The 25,614-nt window shown below is 45.7% G+C and overlaps 1 protein-coding gene across 4 annotated transcripts; it reads left to right on the forward strand.

The window, feature by feature from the left end:
* Nucleotides 1-9,991: 9,991 nt before the first annotated feature.
* Nucleotides 9,992-25,336, forward strand: KIFC1 (kinesin family member C1). 4 transcript variants are annotated; one of them, XM_042986122.1, is made up of 12 exons: nucleotides 9,992-10,207; nucleotides 10,890-11,064; nucleotides 16,760-16,897; nucleotides 17,026-17,125; nucleotides 17,633-17,686; nucleotides 17,797-17,847; nucleotides 18,051-18,445; nucleotides 20,164-20,943; nucleotides 21,578-21,868; nucleotides 21,969-22,042; nucleotides 22,311-22,386; nucleotides 25,244-25,336. In XM_042986122.1, the coding sequence occupies exons 3-12, from the start codon at nucleotides 16,871-16,873 to the stop codon at nucleotides 25,286-25,288; spliced, it is 1,893 nt and encodes a 630-aa protein (XP_042842056.1). In that variant the 5' UTR covers nucleotides 9,992-10,207; nucleotides 10,890-11,064; nucleotides 16,760-16,870; the 3' UTR covers nucleotides 25,289-25,336. The 4 variants fall into 4 exon arrangements, with proteins under 4 accessions (XP_042842056.1, XP_042842054.1, XP_042842055.1 ...); XM_042986121.1 differs by lacking the exons at nucleotides 9,992-10,207; nucleotides 10,890-11,064 and adding exons at nucleotides 10,222-10,402; nucleotides 10,637-10,672; XM_042986120.1 differs by lacking the exon at nucleotides 10,890-11,064.
* Nucleotides 25,337-25,614: the final 278 nt, after the last annotated feature.

Below are 25,614 nucleotides of genomic sequence, written 5' to 3' on the forward strand. Positions count from 1 at the left end.
TTCAAAATCCAGGGGGAGGGAGACCACTAACTGTTGCCTTTCCAAAGAAGCAGTTACTGATGGGAGCGCTTCTTACACTGAATTTGTATTCTGGATAAAAAATGAAGCAAAATGTTATTAAGGGTAGTAGCACCTTTTTTTTTTTCTTTTATGACTAATTTTTTCTGAGGAGCACTGACCAAAGAAAAGAAGATGATTCCTTAGATCTAAAGGGTGTATCTTCCCTGGATCGTTGACATTGCTTTCCAGTGTGATAATGGACCTTACTCAGGGAGTGGCTGTCTCTTGGGAGGCTTACCCCTGCAGATGGAGGGTGAGTGATGCCTCTTTGGCAATGGGGACTAGAGACTGGAGAGGGAGGTCTTCGTATCTCCAGGGAGGGATTGTATGCATTCACTCCCTTTTTATTGACCAACTTGCATTTCCCATCAAAGAAATGACAGTAAAATATAGAAAGCCACATTTCTTTCATCTAACCCAACCTCTGGCCTACTTAAGTGACCAGTTATTTCCCAGTCTGGATATGAAAATTTCCTTTATGAGAAACTCTCTAGAACGTTCATTGAATACGGTTTATAGTAGTGGAATTCTGTGATCCGGACACATGGTTAAAAAGAACATTCCCGTAGCAGCGTGAGGTGAAACCTGGATGATGCCTGGCCTCTGAAGATTCCCTCATGCCCAATGTCCCGTGGGCATTCTCATCCCCAATCTCATTTCCCCTCCTCTTCCAAATCTGTGCTGTTAGCTGTGTTTGGATAGTCTGGGAGAGTAGGGAGAAAGATGAGATGGCCAGAGAGAATCCAGCCATCTGTTTGTAGTTAATGTCAGGAGCTCTCTTATCTTTTTGAGAACTGGAAAGTCACCGGAGAAATAGTTACCACGTGGACTAAAAATCTCTATTAGTTTTTGGGTAGAAAAATGCAAACAGGAATTTTCCAATGTTCCCCATCCAATCTTTGTGTCCACAGAAACATCTCAACATTTCAGTGGATCCTTGGGGGGCCTGGGGGGCAGATTTAATTCTCAGTCTCAGGGAAATCTTTTTAAAAGAATTTTTCATACCTAGGTATTATAGCCATGTTACATGACATTTGAAAATGTAGTGAAAAGTTTTGCATTTTGATTATTTTTCCTCACTCTTTTTCTTATGCATCCTCTTTTTTCCAAAACGCAATTTTGAATGTAGTGTATATACAAGTCCCCCCAGGGGAGGCAGACTTCTTCACTCACCTTAAATCATAAATGCTCTCCTTTGTGGAGGATCCAGATGAAGTGATGTGTTTCTGAAAGCAAATGTGCTATAATACCTTTTTTTTTTTTTTTACTTGAATAACTAACAAGGAGGGATACTCTAGATTTGGAATCTAACTTGGCAAGATAATATGCAGATTTGATTAATTGTAACAAAATCAGCAAGGTCTCAAACAGGAGGCTATCAATATAAGGTGAATGTACAAATGTAATTTCACATAACAAATATAGTTTCAACATGAAGTAAACGAACACAATTTGCTATAACAAATAGTCTTGACAAATGCAATTTCCTTTCATAAAAAGCCTATCATCAAAGCCTTCAATTGTAGGTTATAATTTCTGGAGTTAGAAATAGCCTATCCCAGAGGCTGCCTGATTTTATCCCACTTTTTAAAATGAAACGGAAAAGTAAATAAATAAATAATAAAATGAGGGGTGCCTGGGTGGCTTAGTTGGTTGAGTGTCAGACTCTTGATTTCGGCTCAGGTCATGATCTCACGGTTCATGAATCAAGCCCCACATCGGGCTCTGGCTGACAGTGCGGAGCCTGCTTGGGATTCTCTCTCTTTCTCTCTCTCTCTCTCTCTGCCCCTCCCCTCTCTCAAAAATACATAAACTTTAAAAAATAAATTAAAAACATAAAATAAAATGGTAGTTACACTTTAACTAGAAACAGAGCATGCCAAAAATAATTTTGGAAAAGCTTCTTCCCCTTGGCCAAATGTTGGCCCATTGTACTTGATACATACTGTCTGTACCTATATCTGTACCTGTACCCATACTTGTACCTGTACCTATAACCTGTACCTAAGCTGCACTGAAAGACTTCATGTCAATGAAATTCTTTTCTTGCAACACTTCCCGTAAGATATCACTGTCATTTGTAACAGTGACAAGTGATTTGAACCAAGGTTGAAGGTCTTTTAAAATGTATCATTTATTTTTTTAATTTTTTTAATTTTATTTTTTATTTTCTAAAATTTACGTCCAAATTAGTTAGCATATAGTGCAACAATGATTTCAGGAGTAGATTCCTTAGTGCCCCTGACCCATTTAGCCCATCCCCCCTCCCACAACCCCTCTCGTAACCCTCAGTTTGTTCTCCACATTTATGAGTCTCTTCTGTTTTGTCCCCCTCCCTGTTTTTTATATTATTTTATTTCCCTTCCCTTATGTTCATCTGTTTTGTCTCTTAAAGTCCTCATATGAGTGAAGTCATATGATTTTTGTCTTTCTTTGACTAATTTCACTTAGCATAATACCCTCCAGTTCCATTCACGCAGTTGCAAATGGCAAGATTTCATTCTTTTTCATTGCTGAGTCATACTCCATTGTGTGTGTGTGTGTGTGTGTGTGTGTGTGTGTGTGTATCACATTTTATTTATCCATTCATCCATCGATGGATATTTGGGCTCTTTCCATACTTTGCCTATTGTTGAAAGTGCTGCTATCAACATGGGGGTGCATGTGTCTCTTCAAAACAGCCCACCTCTATCCTGTGGATAAATGCCTAGTAGTAAAATTGCAGGGTCATAGGGTAGTTCTATTTTTAGTTTTTTTGAGGAACCTCCATACTGTTTTCCGGAGTGGCTGCACCAGCTTGCATTCCCAAAAATGTATCATTTATTTTTATGCCACACTTGTTACTGTAGAGTCTCCAGAATCACTACTCGCAGTGGCTGCATGATGTTCCACATGTTCTCAAATGCTTTTCTTCCTTAGAGTTCATCTCATTTTACAGTTGTACACTGAATGGTATGGCTGTGTGTTTAAGGTGAGTCTCTTCAATTGACTCTAAGTTCCCTGAGGGCAGGGCTAGGTGAGTTAGGGCTCAGGATTGAATCACCAGCAGCAGCACACATAGAAGGCACACTGTCCCTGATAAGTATACTATATGTATGTGTGTGTGTGTGTGTGTGTGTGTGTGTATACATACATACACACACACATATATATGTATATATGTGTTATTATCAATATTTGTAAATTAAATTTGCATCATAGTTTTGTCATCTTCTGTTTAACAATTATCCACTAGTGGAAACTTTGGTTGTTTACAGCACTTTACTTTTGTAAATTTTTGTGCGCATTTTTTATTATTTCCTTAAACCAAATTCTTAAATTGGAATATTACTTTAAGAGGTGTCAGTACTGGGGCACCTGGTGGCTCGGTCGGTTAAGCGTCCAACTTCGGCTCAGGTCATGATCTCACGGTTTGTGGGTTCGAGCCCCGCATCGGACTCTGTACTTACAGCTCGGAGCCTGGAGCCTGCTTCGGATTCTGTGTCTCCCCCACCCCTCAAAAATAAATGAACATTAAGAAAAACAAAAAGAGATGTTGGCACTTTCAAGTTTCCTAAACTTCTAGAAAAGAAGTACCAATAATGTATGGGAGTACCAATCTGACAGGGAGGCATATTTCGTTTTTCTCATTTTCTTTTCATCTTATTGTGTAATGCATTCGTGCGGTACAAAATGTGAAAGTACGCCCCGTGCCCTGGCACACCTTGAATTGCCCGGTCTTCATGCCATCTTGGGCTTCACTTCCTACACAGCCTCGACAATATTAGTGGTTTTTCTCCTGCTCCAAATACTTCTTTCCCTGGGGGACAAAAGGCTGATAGTGCACCTCAGACCTAATGGTAGTTATGTTCTTCTCCCGTGGGCTACTCAAATCTTGGTGCCTGAAGAAACACCCATGATTGTCACTTGTGGATTTGGGGCAAGTGGCCTGGAATAGGGCTCCTCTTCTGCTGTGTTCCCGGAAGGTGAGCTTGTGGAGGCCCCTGGAGAGCTTCTCTGCACCCTTTCCCCTAGAGACTGTAGACGAGGATCTGGGAGTCACCGCAGTGCCGGGACACTGTGGGAAAAACTGGAGCCCCCCTTCTCCAGAATAGACCACAGGCCTACTCCTTGCCATGACTTACTCTGTGGTGATGAGTGGGTCTCTACCTCACAGGACCGGTATCTATCTATGCCTTGGTTGTGTTACCAAATAAAACCCTGGGATAAAGGGAGAATAACTTTAGGGGAAATCAATCACCTCTGGCTGGGTCCTCTCAGACCCACAAAGCTCGACCCATCCTTTGGGACCTCAGCTCCTGGCCTGTAACCACAACTCCACTCCTTCGAGATGGAAGCTACTTTTTCTGCGTGCTTACTTTATCTCGCTGCTCACACAGCTGAGATGAGAGCTTCCCCTGGAAATCTTTCTCCAACTCCTCACTTCTGAGAAAGGTGATCCAACAGCACTTGTCTTCCTTCTACCATATGCTAATATTTTGTTGTCTGTCTCCCCTTTACTCCCCAACTTGTAGCTCTGATAGGAAAGAGACTGTGTGTGTCTCCTTCTTCAAAGCCTAGCAGAGTATACATGGTATGAGTGGGCACTTCAAAAATGTTGAATGAATTGTACTTGAAAGCCGAATGGCCTATTAAAGCTTTTCATAATAGTTTGGAGAAATAAAATTCACCTTTTAAAATGTACAAATCAGGGGTGCCTAGGTGGCTCAGCCAATTAAGCGTCCGGCTTAGGCTCAGTTCATGATCTCACAGTTTGTGAGTTCCAGCCCCGCGTCGGGCTCTGTGCTGACAGCTCGGAGCCTGGAACCTGCTTCAGATTCTGTGTCTCCCTCTCTCTCTGCCCCTCCTCCACTTGCACTATGTTTGTCTGTCTGTCTCTCTCTAAAAAAATGAATAAACATTAACAAAATTAAAACGTACAAACCAGTGGTTTTTAGTATAGTCACAGAACTGCTGGATTGTCACCCTACTCTGAGACCAAGGGGGCTGAGGACCAAAGCAGTGACAACAAATTTTGTGGGAGAGGGTAACAGAGGCAGAATACGTGCAAGGGTGAGGGGCTAAGTAACACACCTTCCAGGAAGGCGAACACAAGAATTTGCTGGGGTAGGATGGGGGGTGTGTGAAGGGTTGACATCTTTTAGACATAACCAAGGTTAACTTTACAGCCCACCAGTCCACCTTGCCATCTGTGGAGAGATCTGCAAAGGGCGAGACAAGCCAGAAAGGGAAGCAGGGGGAGAAAGGGATGAGGGATTCAGGAATGTGATTTGCAAGGTAAGAAAAACTCCTCAGCTTGCAGGAGGAAGTCTCTGGGGAGGAGTAAAGGCCCACCAAGGGCTGTCCCACTCAGTCTGCTCCTGAGATGGGCAGATGGGTGAGACTGTACCAGGACTGGGCATAGAGGACTCTTATCATCCCCCTTGGCCCCACACTGAGGTCATGGAGACAACGGACATCTTTACAATATCAGGTCGTTCTTCTAAGTGCACAGTATCTCTCTCCATTAATTTCGATTTTCTTTAATATCTTTCAGTAAAGCCTTATCATTTTATCTACAAAGGGCCTGTACACCTATTGTTAAATTTATTCTCAAGTACTTTATATTTCGGTTGCTATTGCAAATCATATATTTTTATTAAAATTTTTATTGCAACCTATACACTGAATCTATAAACTATAGAAAGCTTATGAAAAAAATTGAAGAAGACACAAAAAAAAATGGAAAAAGATTCTATGATCCTTGGATAGAACAAATATTGTTAAAATGTCAATACTCCCCAAAGCAATCTACATATTCAATGCAATCCCTACTAAAATAACACCAGCATTCTTCACAGAGCTAGAACAAACAATACTAAAATTTGTATGGAATCAGGAAAGACCCTGAATAGCCAAAGCAATCTTGAAAAAGAAGACCAAAGCAGGAGGCATCACAATCCCGGACTTCAAGCTGTATTACAAACCTGTAATCATCAAGGCAGTATGGTATTGGCACAAGAACAGACACTCAGATCAATGGAACAGAATAGAGAACCCAGAAAATGGACCCGCAAATATATGGCCAACTAATCTTTGACAAAGCAGGAAAGAATATCCAATGGAATAAAGACAGTCTCTTCAGCAAGTGGTGCTGGGAAAACTAGACAGCGACATGCAGAAAAATGAACCTGGACCACTTTCTTTTTTTAATTTTTTTAAATGTTTATTTATTTTTGAGAGAAAGAGACAGAACGTGAGGGGGAGAGGGACAGAGAGAGGGAGACACAGAATTGGAAGCAGGCTCCAGGCTCTCAGCTGTCAGAACAGAACCCGATGTGGGGCTCGAACTCACAGACAGCGAGATCATGACCTGAGCTGAAGTCGGACACTCAACTGACTGAGCCACCCAGGCACCCCAATGTTTATTTATTTTTGACAGAGAGAGACAAACAGAGCATGAGTCAAGGAGGGGCAGAGAGAGAGGGAGACACAGAATCTGAAGTAGGTTCCAGGCTCTGAGCTGTCCGCACAGAGCTTGATGGGGGCTTGAACTCACAGACAGCGAGATCATGACCTGAGCTGAAGTCAGACACTCAACAGACTGAGCCACCCAGGCGCCCCGAACCTGGACCACTTTCTTACACCATACACAAAAATAAACTCAAAATGGATGAAAGACCTAAATGTAAGATAGGAAGGCATCAAAATCCTTGAGGAGAAAGCAGGCAAAAACCTCTTTGACTTGGGCCACAGCAACTTCTTACTCAACATGTCTCCAGAGGCAAGGGAAACAATAGCAAAAATGAACTATTGGGACTCATCAACATAAAAAGCTTCTGCACAGCGAAGGAAACAATCAGCAAAACTAAAAGGCAACCGACAGAATGGGAGAAGATACTTGCAAAGAAATATCAGATAAAGGGTTAGTATCCCAAATCTATAAAGAACTTATCAACACCCAAAAAATAATTCTGTGAAGAAATGGGCAAAAGACATGAATAGACACTTCTCCAAAGAAGACATCCAGATGGCCAACTGACACATGAAAAAATGCTCAACATCGCTCATCATCAAGGAAATACAAATCAAAACCACAATGAGATACCACCTCACACCTGTCAGAATGGCGAACATTAACAACTCAGGCAACAACAGATGTTGGCAAGGATGCAGAGAAAGAGGATCTCTTTTGCATTGTTGGTGGGAATGCAAACTGGTGCAGCTACTCTGGAAAACAGTTTGGAGGTTCCTCAAAAAACTAAAAATAGAACTACCCTATGACCCAGCAATTGCACTACTAGGCATTTCTCCAAGGGATATAGGTATGCTGTTTCGAAGGGGCACACGCTTCCCAATGTTTATCTCAGCACTATCAACAATAGCCCATGTATGGAGAGAGCCCAAATGTCCATCGAGGGATAAATGGATAAAGAAGATGTGGTATATCTATACAATGGAGTATTACTTGACAATCAAAAAGAATGAAATCTTGCCATTTGCAGCTATATGGATGGAACTAGAAGGTATTATGCTAAGTGAAAGTAGTCAGTCAGAGAAAGACAAATATATGATTTCACTCATATGAGGATTTTAAGACACAGATTAACACAAGGGAAGGGAAGCAAAAATAATGTAAAAACAGGGAGGGGGACAAAATATAAGAGACTCTTAAATATGGAGAACAAACAGAGGGTTTCTGGAGGGGTTGTGGGAGGGGGGATGGGCTAAATGGGTAAGGGACATTAAGGAATCTACTCCTGAAATCATTGTTGCACTAGATGCTAACTAACTTGCATGTAAATTAAAAAACAACAACAACAACAATTACTCATAAAAACTTTTGAGACAAAAAAATAAAATTTTTATTGCAACCAAACATAAAGTGAATAGGGGCACCTGGGTGGCTTGGTTGGTTAAGCGTCCGACTTTGGCTCAGGTCTCACGGTCCGTGAGTTCGAGCCCCGTGTCGGGCTCTGTGCTGACAGCTCAGAGCCTGGAGCCCGTTTCAGATTCTGTGTCTCCCTCTCTCTCTGCCCCTCCCCTGTTCATGCTCTGTCTCTCTCTGTCTCAAAAATAAACGTTAAAAAAAGTTTTTTTAAGAAACAAACATAAAGTGAATAAATAAAGTGTACAGCTTGACTTCTATATGTATGTGTTCATGTAACCAAATGGCATATTTTTATTGAAAAAATATTTTTCTGTGCAATATCTAAGTAATTTCTGAAAGTCACTAGAGAAATGGGCATTGTGAGTAAAGTGTTGTTTTGAATGTAATTTTTTTTAAGTTTATTCATTTATTTTGAAGGGGGTGCAGAGAGAAAGGGAGAGAGAGAATCCTAGGCGGAGATTTGACGTGTGGGCTCAACCTCAGGAACAGTGAGATCATGACTTGAGCTGGATGAAAAAGGAGGCTGATGCCTAACTAACTGAGCCACCCTGGTGTTTCTCACCTTAGCAGAAATGCTTTCAACATTGCATCATTACTGTGATGTGTGCTGTAGGGTTTTTGAAGATATCCTTCATCAGGTTATGGGGTGTTCTTTTGTATCAATAGATGCTGAATGTTTTGAGTAGTTTTTATGCATCAATTGACACGAATAAACTGCTTCCCCTTTAAAGTATGCGTCCATATTTCTCCTAGTCTAACATTAATTTTTGAGAAATGCCTTTTGCTGTATGTTTCTTCTCAATTCTCCTTCTTTACCCATCCATTACATGTTGGTGTCCTTGGGGCCCCTGGGTGGCTCAGTCAGTTGAGTGGCTGACTTTGGCTCAGGTCATGATCCTCTGTCCCCTTCTCTCTCTGGCCCTCCCCCACTTGTGCACTCTTTCTCAAAAATAAACATTAAAAAAATAAAAAGTCTTGGTCTCCTTGTTTCCTCCATCACTCCTCTCTCTTTTCAAGCTCCTGCTTTTTGTAGGTTTCCTAGGCTCTTAAAGATTGGGGGATGACAACAGGGTTTTCAGACATTTTGTCTCCTCACAGTCTGCTCTCTCCACAAGCAGGTTGAATTCAAGTTAAAACAGTGCCTTAGAAGATAGGTGGCTTATGTTCCAGTTCTCTTGATTCCCCAAAATGCACCAAGACAGATTTCCCTGTGCCTTTCAGTCTCATCAAATTTCCTGTCCTGCCTATCTCCAGGTTCGTTGGGAACTCAGATGAATACACGCTGTAGAATCACTCTGCAAATTACTCACAGGTAAGGTTTGGTTGTTCTCGACACAAAGGTTGTTAGAGGTAGTGTGAGGTAACGGATAGCTTGGACTTTGAAGCTAAAGGAATCCAGATCCACTCCTAATCAGCAGTATGATCTTGAACTTGTTACTTAACCTTCCTAAGCCTCGTCTCCTTCGTCCAGCTTGCAGATAAGAGATGCAAAAACGGTTGACACGTAGTAAGAGCTCAATGAATTTAGCGATTAAGAGACAATGCACGTGCAGACAGCCTGAAAAGCATAAAATACTCCATAATGTAAGCAGTATGCCCTCTGTGGGTTCGAGGCTCCTAAGCCAGCTCCAGTATTAGCGCCCAGGTACCGAGGAGGTAGGGTGAAGAGGGGGACTGCAGAGAAAACTACTCTGAACCTCGAATCCCCACCGTCGGGCTCCCATGGAGCGCCAAGTTGCACCCACGGTCCCTAAGCTTGGTGAAAAATGACAAAAATGACTGGGGAAGGGGCAGATGCAGCCACCCTCACATTCGCGGGAGGGATCCAGCTCCCACTCGAAAACGCCGCGCAACCAACCGCAATCACAACTATCCAGTAGGGGTTAACTAGTGCGCTCCCTGCTGCAGTCGCTAGGGGGAGCTCGTCTCGTCCCTCGCCCTAAACGGGTCCTCGTTTGCGCACGCGTGATTCCTTCCCTCCAGCGGTTTGCCCCCACACCAGCTACGTTCGAGCGGCGCGTTCCAGGCATTTTCCGACTTAAAGCCCTGCGGCTACGGGCCGACCGGAAGCCCAGAGGAACTACTGCTAGAGGAGGGGTGGGTAAGAGAGGTGGAAGTGGAGCCGGAAGCGTGACTAACCAGGCGGCCTCCCCAGGCCTGCGAAGCAGGAAGGACAAGGTGCCGGCTTGGCGGGGTGTGGCCTCGGGAGGCGGAGGGCGCTGCGATTGGCCCTCGGCTGTGGCGACGGCGACGATTGGCCCCTGAGTGCGGAGGGAGGTGAGAAGGGTAGCGGCGGTTGGAATTCAAAAGTGGCGGGTGTGGCGCTAGGCTGGTAATCGCTGGATTCCGGAGCGCGCGTCCCTTGTGTCGCGAGCTGGCGAGAGAACGTGGGTCCCAGGAGTCCCGGCGCCCTGTCCTCTTCTATTGTGGTCCCCTGGCACGTGCGGCACGGTGCTGGACATGGAGCCGCAGGTGAGTAAGAGCCGCCTTGGATCTCCTGCCCCCGATGCTGACGAGCCCTTGGCTCCCGGCCGGCCTTGGTCCTGCCGGCTTGGAAGGCGAAGGTCCGCGCGTCCCCACGCATTGGAAAGGGGTGAGGGAGGGAGAAGGCAGGGAGCAGCCCCAGAAAGTCTGAGTGTACGTCTGCCTGCCCTCCTCCAATTTCAGGGAGTCTCAAAACACCTTTCCTCGCTTTCGTGTCTCCAGGATTTCCCGTTTCGAATTCTCAGGATTGTCTGACTGGTACCCACTTCTCCATTCGTACCGACGATTGCAGTCCGTGATTGAGAAGGCAGAGTCCTGAGATTCCGTTTACCTCTGGGGGAATGGTGCCTGAGGCCAAATCCCTGCTGGTGTTCTTTCCTGTCCTCTCCTGGTTGCCTTCGCTTCGGAGTGTAGAAAGGGGATAGAGGGAATAGGGTAATCTGAACTGAAGGACTCATTCTCTTTCCTTCCCCAGATTTTACAGCGATCTCTGCCCCCTGAGGCTGGTTGACTTAGTTTCTTCTCTTATCAGTGCCACTGCACCCCACAACCATCTTCAGCCTCCCCTGTCCAGTGGAGAAAGATGTGTGACAGCCAGAGTGTACTGACTTTTGGTGCCAGAAAAAGGCTCCTCCCTGGATGCTCTGTTTGTTAGTATTTCACATTCAGATTTTTCCAGAGTCAAGTTTCAACCTGAAGAGATACTCTTTGTGTCCTGACAACTAAAGAGCAGAGCAGTATGATGTGACAGCGAAAAATAGTAGAAGCCTTCTCATATGTATGCGTAGAATATTTACTGAGCACCTATTATGTACCATGCCCAGTTGTAGATACTTGGGATGCAGCAATAAACAAGACAAATCCCTGTCATCTCTATAGATGTTGTTCTATGGAAAGCTGTTATTTTATGGGGAGACAGGAAATATGTCATAAGTTATATAACTCTCTTAGAAAGTGATAAGTGCTGGGGGCACCTGGATGACTCAGTCAGTTAAGCATCCAGACTCTTGATTTTGGCTCAGGTCATGATCTCATGGTTTGTGGGATCAAGCCCCATGTGGGGCTTGGGGTTTTCTCTCTCTCTCTTTCTGCCCCTCTCCCTGACTTTTGCACGTGCACGCTCTCTCTCAAAGATAAACTTTTAAAAAAGTGTTAAATTCAATGGAGAAAAGGAAAAATCTGAGCAGATTAAGAGGGAGGAGGGGAGGCCAACTGTCAGGATGGAGTATTAAATAGAATGGTCTTGGTAAGCTCCATTATTAAGAAGGTGAGCCTTGAATAAAGGCTTTAAAGGAAGTGAGGGACAAAGGCTAGTGGATATTGAAGGAAGAGCAATCCAGGCCGAGGAAATCTACTAGAGCCAAGTCCTAAAGAATTGTAAAACAAAGCTAAAATGGAGTGAGCGAGGGGGCAAGTTGTTGGAAGGGAAGTCAGATAATGGAGAGTGGGATTGTTGACCCCACTGCTTCTTGTAGGAACCATTGTGAGGGCTTTGACTTTTACTCTGAGAGAGATGGGAAATCATTGGATGATTTTAAGCAGAGATAAGATCTGTGTTACATTTTAAGCGGGTCACTGGCTGCCACATTGAGCGTAGAGGTAGGGGGTCAGGATAGAAACAAGGAGAACTGTGAGGAATACAGCAGCTTTTCTCAACTTCTGTACTACTGACATTTTTACTGTGGGGGGCTGTCCTGTACATCGTCTGATGTTCTCAGTGTTCCTGGCCTCTACCTACTAGATGTTGGTAGCAGCTCCCACCTAATCAATGACAAATTGTCTCCAGACGTTGCCAAATGTCCTGTCGGGAGTAAAATCACCCCCAGTTGATAACCAGTGGCAAGTGATAACCTGAGAGATAATGGTGACATGGATCAGGGTAGTAGCAGTGGAAAGAGTAACACATGGTCAGATTCTGTCATCCTTTGCTGGCATTAGATATGGAATGTAATAAAATGGGAGGCCTTGGGGTTTTTTGGCTTGAACAACTGGAAGATGTAATTATATTGACTAAGATGGACAAAGCTGTAAGAGGAGTGAGTTTGAAGGGGGTTTGGATGTTAGGAGGTGAGTTTGGATGTAAGTTTGGCATATTTATTAGACTTCAAGTGGACACATTGAGGAGACAGTTGCATAGAAGTTCAGGAGCAAGGTCTGGGCTGGAGATATAAATCTAGGAGTGGTCAGTATATGGATGGTATTTAAAGCCGTGAGAGTGGACTGGAATGTGGATAGAGAATAGAAAGACCACCATTAAAGTTTGTAGAGATGAGGAGAACCTTCCATGAGAGATGGGGAACCCAAGAGGAGGATGGTCTCCTGGAAGCTAAATGAAGGAAGTGTATTAAGGAAGAGGGAGTGAGTAGTTGTATCAAATGCTGCTGATGGGTCAAGGAAAGGGAAGATGCAGAGTTGACTTAGCAACATGAGGAGAGTGACCTTGTGACCTTGAGGAGAGTGGTTCTGGTGAAATGGGGAGAGTGAAGGCCTGATTGGGATGGGTTTAGGAGAGAATCTGGACATAGTGAATGCTACGTAGATAGCACTTTTGAGTTTTGCTGCAAAGGGCAACAAAGAAAATACTAGCAGGGAAAGTAGAGTCAAGAAACTCTTTACAACAATAGCATGTGTTGTAGCAGGTAGGAATGATCCAGTGGAGTGAAAAGCCGATGGTGTAGAGGAGAAAAGGAAGGATTGGTAGGGCTCTTACTTAGTAGATGAGGAGAGTAGGATCTGATGTGCACGTTGAGGGGAAACATTTCTCTTATGCTTCTCATTGTGGAAAGTTGGGAGTCATTGTGCCTGGCTTTATATTATAGACGGAAGAAAAATAAACACTAAACTCTTTAGAGTTTTCCTTAATAAATAAACCTTTGAATACATTTTTCAGAGCCCACACAAATTCCGGGGAGTTAAGTCTTTAGTAGATCCATTGTGGCAGTGTAGAGAGAACAAAGGGCATTGGTTATAACAAAATTCAGTGTGTAGCCTTGGAATACTTAAAGAAAACTTTGGTTTTAACACTACATTTGGGGGCATCTGGGTGGCTCCGTTGGTTGGGCATCCGACTCTTGATTTTGGCTCAGGTCATGATCTCACAATGGGTGGGATTGAGCCCTGCATCAGGCTCTGCGCTGACTGTGCAGAGCCTGCTTGGAATTCTCTCTCTCTCTGCCCCTCCCTGTTCTTGTGCACACTCTCTGAGAAAAATAAACTTAAAAAAAAAGATAAAAAAAATACATTTGATTAATCTAAATTGATTAAAAAACATTCTTTGTATACGTACATTTCTGTAGGCAACAGAACAAAAAATGACACCTCCTTTTTTTGGGGTGGGGGCTTTTTATTTGTATAGAAGCCAATGGTTTGGATATATCAGTTTATTTAAGTATTCCCCTGCTGGTAGACATCAAATTTCATTCCTTTAAAAATGTATTGAGGTGCACCTGGCTGGCTCTGTGAACATCCTTGAATATATCACATTCTCCGTGATGTTTCTTACAACTTTATGTGAATCTGCAGTGATTTTTTTTTTAATGTTTATTTGTTTTGAGAGAGGGACAGAGTGCAAGTGGGGAGGGCAGAGAGAGAGGGAGAGAGAGAATCCCAAGCAGGCTTCGTGCTGTCAGCGCAGAGCCCTATGTGGGGCTCAGTCTCATGAACGCCGAGATCAGGACCTGAGTAGAAATCAAGAGTTGGATGTTCAACCACCTGAGCCACCCATGCACCCCTGAATCTGCAATGATTTTTAAATGAAAAGCTTAATTAAAAGACAAAAGAAAACCAGCCCTTCCTCTTGTTCTCTTGGTTGTTGGAACCATGACAGGCATCTTGGTGTCCCGGTTTCCCCCATCTCCCTCACTGCCAAGCCAGCTCCTAGTTAGGTCAATACTTGGTTTCCAGTAAGCCAGCCCCTCCTTTTCATTCCCACTGAGAACAGAAAGACCACCATTCAAGTTTGGAGAAATGAGGAGAACCTTCCATGAGAGAGGGGGAACCCAAGAGAGGGTGGCCTCTCTCAGATGCATTTCTTTTTAGCCCTTAATCTCCTAAAACAGCGCTTCTCGACTGACTTCTATGAAAATTAAGCTCTTGCCCCAGTGCATTCTTTACATCTAATGATTAACTTCTCTCTGTTGCATCCGGAATACTGAGAGATGTGTATTTCCTTGGGAGAGTTAAGAAAGTGGATTGTTTTTTTAGAGCTTAATTATCTTGTACTCCAGTTTGGAAAGGCTGCCCTAGAAAGTAAGCTCTGGGAGGGCAGGGATTTTGTCCATTACTCTTACCCCAGCTTCTAAAACAACGTCTGGTACAGAGCAGTCTTGCAAAAAATCTGAGTGCCACAAATCCTTGTTGAATGAAGGACGAAAGGAGTGATGCATTCTCTCTGCCTGTCATAGCCCTCATCTTCTGCTTCCATTCATTCTTCACATTGCTTCACTTGCTTTTCTGGTACAAATCTAGTCATATTAGTTTCCCGATTAAAAATCATCAGGGTCCCTCTTGCCTTCAGTAAACACTTGTCGTCCTTATCATGGCATGCCAACTGCCATAATCCTTGCCTTCACCTCCCCACTTTCTGTGCACACTCCATGTGTCAGCTGAACACAATAACCTGACATTCCTTGTGTGCACCCCCTTCCTTGCTTTCTGCCTAGGATGCTCGTCCTTGGCCCAAGCCATCAGGCCAACTCATCCTCAAGGTTTTTGCCTAAAAAGAGTTTTTAGAAGTGTTCTCTGACACTCTCCCCATCTGAACTATATGCCCATCCCCTCCCCTGGGCACTTTTTATGATAGCACTCAGTAAAGTTTTAATGCTCTCTTTAAATGTTTCTCTTCACCATTTTCTATGAGCATTTTGAGGGCAGGGACCACATCTGGTGGTTTGGTTACTCCCAAACCCAGATCATTTCCTGGCACATAACAGGCACTAGGTAAATATCGAGTGAATGAAGTAAGCTGAAAGACAGAGAAGACGCCTTGGAAGTAAAAGTTAACTCTTCTGGGGTGGCTGGGTGGCTCTGTCGGTTAGGTGTCCGACTTTGGCTCAGGTCATGATCTCACGGTTTGTGGGTTCAAGCCCCGCGTGGACCCTGTGCTGACAGCTCAGAGCCTGGAGCCTGATTCAGATTCTGTATCTCCCTCTCTCTCTGCTCCTTCCCCCACTCACGCTCAGTCTCTTGCTCTCAAAAATGAAATGAAATGAGATGAGATGAAATGAAATGAAATAATAAAATAAAATAATAGTAAATAAAAGTTAACTCTCATGAAGATCAGAAGTTGTTCTGTATACGTGGCGTTCTCCTGATCGTGGGGTAGGAGTAGGGTTTGCATAGGAAGGACCTGTGTTTAGCACAGAAACGTTCTGTGTCCTCAGAAACCCTTTAGTCCTGGGCAAACCAGAATGGTTGGTCACCCTAGACAGGAGTAGCCATGGAGTGGACATAATCCCCAGACACTGAATTGAGATGCTTTGGAGAGGCACTCTCTTTCTTTCCCACCGTCCCCACCTTTTACCTGACTCTGGTGGTCTCCAAACTGGGTCATGCGACTTCTGAGTCTTCTCCATGCAAGTCAACCTCATTATTTTTTATAAATAGACTCTTTTGTATATTTTTCACATGCCCAATCAGAAGCTGTATCTGGTTCTCCACATATGCAAGGCTAAAGACGAAACTCTTCCCTAGGCCTGGCATCACAGCCCTAGCAGTTAAAAACATGGCCTCCGGAACCAGACTGTGTAGATTCTAACCCTGGCTCTGCCCTTCACTGGCTGATGACCTTAGACAAGCTATTTTCCCTCTCAGTGCCTTCCTTCTCTCATCTGCAAAATGAGGCTAATAATAGCACTTCTCAGTGGGCTGCTGTAAGGATTAAGAAGCTGATACAGATGAAGTATTTAAAACAATTTCTAAAATGTTACCTGCTCCTCCCATCTAGTCTTCAGCCTTATCTTTCTTCCACTCTCTCCCTTATGATTCTCCATTCTAGCTCAAAGAGCCCGGTGGTCTCCCAGCCATATCATGTGCGTGTTTGAGGTTTTGCCTTCTGAAAACAATGTCCATTTCTTTCTGCTTATTTAAGTAACTACCCTTAAAGTTAGCTGAAGTTTAGCGTCGTCTGTCCAGCTTTTCCCTTAGAGATTTCTCCCACTTTTGCATTATGTCCCACTTCTCTCTTTGCCTTTTGGCTGGCACATAATCTGTGGGCCCCAGTTTGTGCCCAAGAGGTACTCAGTGCTTGTTGGTGGTTAAGAGTTTGGGTGGGGGGGCCAAGAAGGGGAGTTCTTGGGACATTTGGGCTCCAGGGAGTTGTCTAAAGCTTCTCTCTTTTCCCAACAGAGGTCCCCCTTGTTGGAAGTGAGGGGGAACATACAGCTAAAAAGACCCCCGGTCAAGGCTCCTTCTCGGCTGCCTCTTCCGGGAACCAGGTTTAAGAGGGGGCCTGACCAGATGGAGGATGCCTTGGAGCCTGAGAAGGTAAGCTGGGTTTGGAAAGCTTTACATGTACATGTACGTGTATGTGTGTGTGAGAGAGAGGGACAGAGAGTGTGCGTGTCTAACTCAATCAGGGAGAGTAAATGGACCCCATTCTTGTCTTTCTCCAGAAAAGGACACGAGGCCTGGACACAGTGACCAAAATTGCCACATCCCGCCCCAGAGCACCAGCCCTCACCACAGTGGCACAGACACAAGGCCAGACCACAGGTGGGCTCTAGGGGTGAACAGAAACCAAGGGAATGGAAGTCCAGTGCTCTTCAGATTTCTTTCAATTTTAGCATATTTTGAATAGGTAATATGTTTCACTTGTTTCAAAATTCCAAAGGCACAGAAGTCATTATACAGTGAAAAGTCTCCCTCCTACCTCTGTCCCCCAGCCACCAGGTCCCTTCCCCAGGAGCAACTGTATGTCCTTCCAGGGGTGTTCTATCATGGACATGTCTCCAATATTTTTTACATAAATGGTAGCATACTTGACATGTGGTTCTGCCCCGTGTTCTTTTTTTGCTTATCTTGGTCCAACTTTTTCTTGGGGTATTGTGTAATTCCTGGTCCTGGGAAGGATACCTTTAGAAGCTGGCCACACTTCAGGGAAGAGGGAAGCTGTCTTATTTCTAATCCTCAGAAAACGCAACTCCTCTGCCCCTGGCCCAGCCAGAGTTCACACCATCCTGAGACTGGTTGTTCTTTTTCCTCTCCCCCATCTCCTGACAGCTCCAAAAGTTCCCAAGAAGACGGGACCCCGATGTTCCACAGCTGTTGCCACAGGTAGTAGTGCTTCAGAGCTGGGGCTGAGAAGAGATTTGGGGTGTGTGTAAAGGGAGGGTGTGTAAAGGACCCCCGTGCTGATTCCGTATGTTAACTCCCCAATTCTCTAGTGCTGAAGAATCAGAAACCAGGCCCTGCTGCTCCCGCCCAGAAGCCTGGAGGTAGGTGACAAACATAACCACTAGGTGAGGGGCTGGGACAGGGAAGAGAGGAGATGATGAGTACCCCAAAACATCCATCTGGTCTCCTCCCTGTCTGGAGGGAAAAGAGATATAGCAGGATGTGTGGAGGCCTTAAAGCCTAGGAGGGAGGAGAGGCAGAAAGCCAAGGCCTCCCTGACCCTGCCCTTTCTGTGCCATGTTAGCGGCTGCTCCCGTGCTGGGAGGGAGGAAACCCACCAAACGTCCGGCCTGGGACTTAAAGGGTCAGTTATGTGACCTAAATGCAGAGCTGAAATGCTGTCGTGAGAGGACTCAGACATTGGACCAGGAGAACCAACAGCTACAGGACCAGCTCCGGGAGGCCCAACAACAGGCCAAGTCCCTGGGGGCAGAATGCAGGACACTGGAAGGGGAGTTGGCCAGGGTGCAGGCCCAGGCCGAGCAGGGCCAACAGGAATTGGGGAACCTAAGGGCCCGTGTCCTGGAGCTAGAAGAGCAGCTGGGCACACAGCAGGGCTTGGTGCAAGAGCTCCAGAAAGAACAGTTGGGGTTGCAGGAGGAGCGAAGGGGACTGGCCGCCCGGCTGGAGGAGCAGGAGGTAAGGACCACCTTCTCACCAAATGCTAACCCTTCTTTCTGGGTTACCCTGAAGTCTCTTTGGGCTTAGGGTCCCTGCCTGCCTTTCTTTGGCAGTACACGTCTGTCCTCTAACCTCCACCCCAGCCCACCCCTGACTGTGTCTTATTTCTGCCCTGCTTCTCCCTGTCCTTCTTGCTTTCATAGCTCCCACCTGGATCTGTGTCTCCCTTCATCCTCTGTCTCCCCCTCTGTCTTTCTCTCTTTCTTTCCTGATCAAAAGTCTCCATGTCAGGGGTGCCTGGGTGGCTCAGTCGGTTAGGCATCTGACTCTTGATCTCGGCTCAGGTCTTGATCTCTGGGTCGTGAGTTCAAGCCCTGCGTTGGGCTGTGCTGGGCATGAAGCCTACTTAAAATAATAATAATAATCGTGGGGTGCCTGGGTGGCTGAGTCGGTTAAGTGTCCGACTTTTGGTTTCAGCTCAGGTCATGATCTCACAGTTTTGGGAGTTCAAGCCCCGACAGCACTAAGCCTGCTTGGGATTCTCCCTCTCTCCCTCTCTCTCTGCCCCTCCCCCAACTCTGCTGTCCCTGTCTCTCTCAAAAATAAATAAACTTAAAAAAAATTTTTTTTAAAAAAGTCAGGGTGCTTGGGTAGCCCAGTCAGTTGAGTGCCCAACTTCAGCTCAGGACATGATCTCACAGTTCGTGAGTTCGAGCCCTGCATCAGGCTTTCTGCTGTCAGCGCAGAGCCTGCTTCAGATCCTTTGTCCCTCTCTCTCTGCTTCTCTCTCTTCCTCTCTCTCAAAAATAAACATTTAAAAAAGTTTCTTTTTATGTTTATTTTTGAGACACACACACACACACACACACACACACACACACACACACACACAGTGTGAGCTGGGGAGGGGCAGAAAGAGAGGGAGACACAGAACCCAAAGCAGGCTTCAGGCTCTGAGAGGTCAGCACAGAGCCTGACACGGGGCTCAACCCCACGGACCGCGAGATCACGACTTGAGACAAAGTTGGACGCTTAACTGACTGAGCCAGCCAGGTGTCCCCAAAATAAATAAACATTTAAAACCAAATCTCCAGGGCACCTGGGTGGCTCAGTCAGTTAAGCGTCCGACTTTGGCTCAGGTCATAATCTCACGGTTTGTGAGTTCAAGCCCCGCATTGGGTTCTGTGCTGACAGCTCAGAGCCTGGAGCCTGCTTCAAGTTCTGTTTCTCCCTCTCTCTGCCCCTCCCTCTCTCACACTCTGCCTGTCTCTCTCTCTCAAACATAAATAAACATTAAAAAAAATTTTTTTTAATAAAAAAATAAAACCAAATCTCCATGGCATTCTCTCTTCCTCTTCTCATGTCCATTTGACTCCTTGGTGAGCACCAACTAGATTGAATTCCTTGCGGTTTCTCCGATGCCTCAATCTTCTCTTCAGGCCATTTTGCATATATACTTCCCTCGCTGCAGAATGTTCTTTCTGTTCTCCATCTTTTCCTGGGTTTACTCCTGTATTTTTGGGTGTCAGCTTAGATGTCATTGTCCTTATGCCCCTTCTGGCTCTTCCCACAGCACTCCCTATTCTATTACCATGATTCCTATTTTCTTCCCTCTTTCTTTACCAGACTGAAGTCCTTGGGAACAGGGACCACCCTACCTCCATCCCCCACCTCATCATGACTTGTCCTTATTCCTCGTTGTGTCTCACCCTCTGTGTCCGTTCCGTTCTGGACAGAGGAGGCTACAGGCGTCAGAAGCAGCTCTGTCAGGCAGCCAAGCAGAGGTGGCGTCTCTGCGCCAGGAGGCTACAACCCAGGCGGCCTTACTAGTGGAGCAAGGAGAACGTCTCCATGGGCTAGAGATGGAGCGCCGGCGATTACACAACCAGCTACAGGAACTCAAAGGCAATATCCGTGTGTTCTGCCGGGTCCGCCCTGTCCTTCCAGGGGAGCCCACCCCACCCCCTGGTTTCCTCCTGTTTCCCTCTGGCCCTGGTGGGCCCTCTGATCCTCCAACCCGCCTCAGCCTCTCCCGATCTGACGAGCGTCGTGGGACCCTGAGTGGGGCGCCAGCCCCCCCCACCCGCCATGACTTCTCCTTTGACCGGGTCTTCCCACCAGGGAGTGGACAGGACGAAGTGTTTGAGGAGATTGCCATGCTTGTCCAGTCAGCCCTGGATGGCTACCCAGTATGCATCTTTGCCTACGGCCAGACAGGCAGTGGCAAGACCTTCACGATGGAGGGTGGGCCTGGGGGAGACCCCCAGGTGGAGGGGCTGATCCCTCGGGCCCTGCGGCATCTCTTCTCCGTGGCCCAGGAGCTGGGCAGCCAGGGCTGGACCTACAGCTTTGTGGCAAGCTATGTAGAGATCTATAATGAGACTGTCCGAGACCTGCTGGCCACCGGGACCCGGAAGGGCCAGGGCGGCGAGTGTGAGATTCGCCGGGCAGGGCCAGGAAGCGAGGAGCTTACCGTCACCAATGCCCGATATGTTCCTGTCTCCTGTGAGAAAGAGGTAAGGACTGATGGGTCCTGGGACTGGAAAACGGGGTGGCATCAGATGCAGGTCGATGCAGAAGGGAGCAGGAGAAAGTCGAAGGCTGAGGGGAGGGTACGTTGTGCGGGTGGGTCGCCACATCAGCATTGGCTGGCGGGCTGGAAGGTAGATCTGTCCGCCGTACAGAACTAGGGAGTGGAGTGACGTGTGTGCCAGGGTGTTCTCCGGCCCCGGCCCACTGCATCTCAGGCCTCAGCTCCTACTACTCCTCTTGCCCAGTTCACTCTGGCCATGCTGGCCTCCTGGCTGTTCTTTAGCCTGCTAGTCACGTTCTTGTAGCAGGGCCTTTGCCTGAATGTTCCTCTCCCAGAGTGGTTTGCTCCCTCGCTGCCTTAGGAGTTTAAAGTACTGAAGCTGTTCCTGGCCGTTGTGTCTAAAATTGCAACTCTCACCCTACTTTCACATACTCCTTATTCTGTTTTATTTTGCTCCTTAGTATCTCAGCTATTCTGTGCGTTTTATTTATTTTGTCTCTTCACTGGCTGGAAAGGAAGCTTCAAGAGGGCAGGTGCTGACTCTTGTTCATTGCTACTGATATAGCTATGCGTTGACTCCCTGCCTGCTTTTGCCCCTTGCTGTTCCCCATCCCCAGGTGGAGGCCCTGCTCCATCTGGCCCACCAGAACCGGGCTGTGGCCCGCACAGCCCAGAATGAGCGATCATCACGCAGTCACAGTGTGTTCCAGCTGCAGATCTCTGGGGAGCACGCTGGGCGAGGCCTGCAATGTGGGGCCCCCCTCAGCCTTGTGGACCTGGCTGGGAGTGAGCGGCTAGACCCTGGCTTAACCCTTGGCCCTGGGGAGCGGGAACGCCTTCGGGAAACCCAAGCCATTAACAGCAGCTTGTCTACCCTGGGGCTGGTCATCATGGCCTTGAGCAACAAGGTGGGCATGGGGATGTTGGCAGATGGGACCTGGGATGGTTTGGGGCTGGTCATGCTGAACCCTGTCCTATCCTAATCACCTATCCCCCTCAACCCTCAAGGAGTCCCATGTGCCTTACCGGAACAGCAAGCTCACCTACCTGTTGCAGAACTCTCTGGGTGGCAGCGCTAAGATGTGAGTGAAAGGGACAGACGGATAGAAGAGGTTGGGTGGAGGGGTGCCTGGCTGGATCAGTCAGAGGAGCATGTGACTCTTGATCTTGGGGTCGTGAGTTTGAGCCCCATGTTGGGTGTAGAGATTACCTAAATAAATAAGATTTAGAAAGGAGGGGGCATTGGGTAGAGACTGTGATGCTGGGGTCAGGGGTAGGAAAATGGAAACCTGGTCCAGGCTCTACTCAGCCACTGATGCTGGGGTTTGGCCCCCTCTCTTCTCTCCACAGGCTCATGTTTGTGAACATTTCCCCCCTGGAAGAGAACGTGTCCGAGTCCCTCAACTCCCTACGCTTTGCCTCCAAGGTGCAGTTACCACCAAGCCCAGGCCCTGTCAGGACCCCTGGGTGGTTGCAGGCTTCTCCATTCTGACCCTTCAGTCCTTTAGGCCAAGGGCACATTCATCTGGAAAGGATTTGCATTTGTCAGGCATCCAGGGCACTACCTCTCTAGATTCATTTTTAACTATTGGCTTTTGGGTTCTTTAATTTTTAAAAATAGGTAGTTAAAAGGTCAAAACTATATAAAAGCTATATACAACAAATGAAGTTTTACCACCACCCCTTTCTCCCTACCTGCCCTATCATTTTTCTCATTTATCATTTTACTTATCCTTTCAGTGTTTCTTTTTGCAAATATAGGCAATATGAATGTGCTTATTCTTTTTTATATAAAAGATCTCTCTCATATACATATGTGTGTGTATATATATATGTATCTATATGTGTGTGTGTGTGTATATATATATGTATATAGTTCTGTACTTTGTTTTGCTTATCAAGACAGCCCCAAGATTAGTCCCCACTAGTACACAGAGATCATTCCATTATTTTTATGTCTGCCTAGGACTCCGTTGTGTGGCTGCACCAAAGTTTATCCACCAGTTCCCTCTACTGGACACTTGGATTGTTTCCACTTTATTTCTATTACAAACAAGGCCATGTTGACTAACCTTGTACATATGTCATCTTGTATTTATTTAGTTATACCTGACCATCTTTTTTTTTTTTTTTTTTAATGTTTATTTTTGAGAGAGAGAGAGAGAGAGAGAGAACATGAGCAGGGGAGGGGCAGAGAGAGGGAGACATAGAATCTGAAGCAGGCTCCAGGCTCTGCGCTGTCAGCACAGAGCCTGATGCGGGGTTCAAACCCACAAACAGTGAGATCATGACTAGAGCCGAAGTCAAACGCTTAACTGACTGAGCCACCAGGTGCTCCTGACTATCTTTTTTTTTTTTTTATGTTTATTTATTTATTTTGAGAGAGAAAGCATGAACAGGGGAGAGGCAAAGAGAGAGGGAGAGAAAGAATCCCAAGCAAGCTCCTCACTATTACGCAGAGCCCGACCCCAGGCTTGAACCAATGAACTGTGAGATCATGACCTGAGCTGAAATCAAGAGTCAGACACCTAACTGACTGAGCCACCTAGGCACCCCAGTTATATCTATCTAGGGAGAGATTCCTGGAAATGGGATTTTCTGGACCAAAATAGACATTTTTTTCAGACCATTCCAAATAGTGTGAATTCAGGCCCCAAAACACACTTAAACATTAGGTGGAAGGAGGGCCGTGCCATGAATTCTCTAGGAGATTTATGCTCCCTGCACTAGAGTTAAGTCAGAAGGTCTCCATACTGTTGGTCTCTGGAGGGTAGTTTTTTCTCTGGCTATTCCCTTCCTGAGGGTTCTGGCTTTATTCAGGATCTCTGGTCAGGCGTGCCCTTCTGCTCTACTCGGGCTTACCCCAGTGGACATTGGTTGCTCCCATGGGAGTAGTCAGGTCCTTTGGCACCTTGCCCTGGTCTTCTGCTTTGATCAGGATTTCCTTTGCTGTCTTGCAAGTTTGATTAAAGTTCTGTCAACATCATTAACAGCCAAAGCATAAACTCTTTACTATCCTCTAATACCCAATTTACATTGTTAAATTTCACCTGATTGTCTCAAATGTCTTTTATATATTAGGTTTATTCTAATTGGGATCAAAGCAAGGACCACTCATTTCTTTTTGTTGGATTGTCTCTTAAATTTATTTTAATCTGTAAGAATCTCACGACCTTTTGTGATACTTATTTGTTGAAGAAATAGGGTCATTTGTCTGGTAGAATATACCAAATCTGGATTTTGGCTGGTTGCTTCCTTCTTCCATAATTTTTGTTATCTAGTAGATTTAGGGGCTTTGATTAAATTTGAATCAGTCTCACATTTCCTGACAAGAAAACTTAAATGGTGCAATACACTTTTTGTTGAGGCAGGAGGCACCTAAATATCTAATTGTTCTACTTTTAACGAATTAAAAACCAATCATTGGATTTGGGTGTTATCAACTTGATCTATCCATTTGAAAATACCCTGTTGACCTAGTGATTTCACCTAGTGATTTTATCAATGTTCATACCTAGATCTTCTATTTCATTAGGGAGTTTAATTTTCCCATTCTACACGTAGTAGTCACATTTCTTCTAGAAAGTTCTTTCCTTTACCATGTATTATTTGGTTACTCTGAAATTCTGCACATATAGGAAATGAAGGATACATGCTAGATTCTTTATCAATTTCTAGTATTAGAAGTTGATATCTTGGCAACTTCCAAAGGTAACCAAGTGAGTTTTTATGGGGGGTGGGGGAGTATCATTTTACAGATGCTTTTGTATTGATATCTATCCTTTGTAGTCATTATTCTTTCTGATGCTCAAATTGCTCCATCTTTGCCCAGTGGGAGCTCCTTTAAGTTGGCTCCTGTGCCCTTTAGACAGGACCCAAGTAGTCTTTATTCTAGATTCACTTTGTACAAATCCTGCCCTAGACTTGGGATCATTTTTCTGAGGGGCCTTGATTCCTAAATGAGTGTTGTTCATGTTTTATCTAGCTTATTAGGGCTTGGGGTCTCTGGGCCACGAAATTGCTGGAAATGGACACTCCATCTCTCTCTGCTCCTGTGTGTGGCTTCCATCCTTCTCAAGCCTTTTCACCTACTCTTTGACTTTGTGTGGTCAATGGGCATAGAACTAACCATAACTGAGGCCTGTACCTGCCTTCAGAGCCCTTGGTTTCAGTGTTTTCTGAGGGCAGCCCTAATATTGGGAGTGGGAGGTGATCTTGGAGAAAAATTGTACTTTTGGCTACTCTGAAAACGTTTTAATCTTGTCTAAACCCCCTGTCCGCAGGTGAACCAGTGTGTTATTGGTACGGCCCAGGCTAACAGGAAATGAAGACTGATCGAGATCCTGTGTGTGTGTTTAGGGATGGGGATGGGGCAGCTGAGGGATGCTTTATTGGGGGGTGGGGGGAAGGGGTGCCGTATGACCTGGGTCTATCAAATAAAGAACAGTTTTTTTTGTTTTGTTTTTTTTGTCTTTTAATAAAGGTTTTATTAGCGATTGCCCAAATCTGTAGAAATGGGAACTGTCCACTCTGCCAAGTATTTGTGCTCTGCAGGGCAAGGGCTTCAGCTTTTCTCCCCGTTAGGCTATCCCCTGCAGTCTAGGTGGCCTGAGGCTCCCATACCCTCCCGGGTTGTCCGCATCTAGGAGATGTG

This window comes from Panthera tigris, chromosome B2, assembly GCF_018350195.1.
Source record: "Panthera tigris isolate Pti1 chromosome B2, P.tigris_Pti1_mat1.1, whole genome shotgun sequence".
Classification (NCBI taxonomy): Eukaryota; Metazoa; Chordata; class Mammalia; order Carnivora; family Felidae; genus Panthera; species Panthera tigris.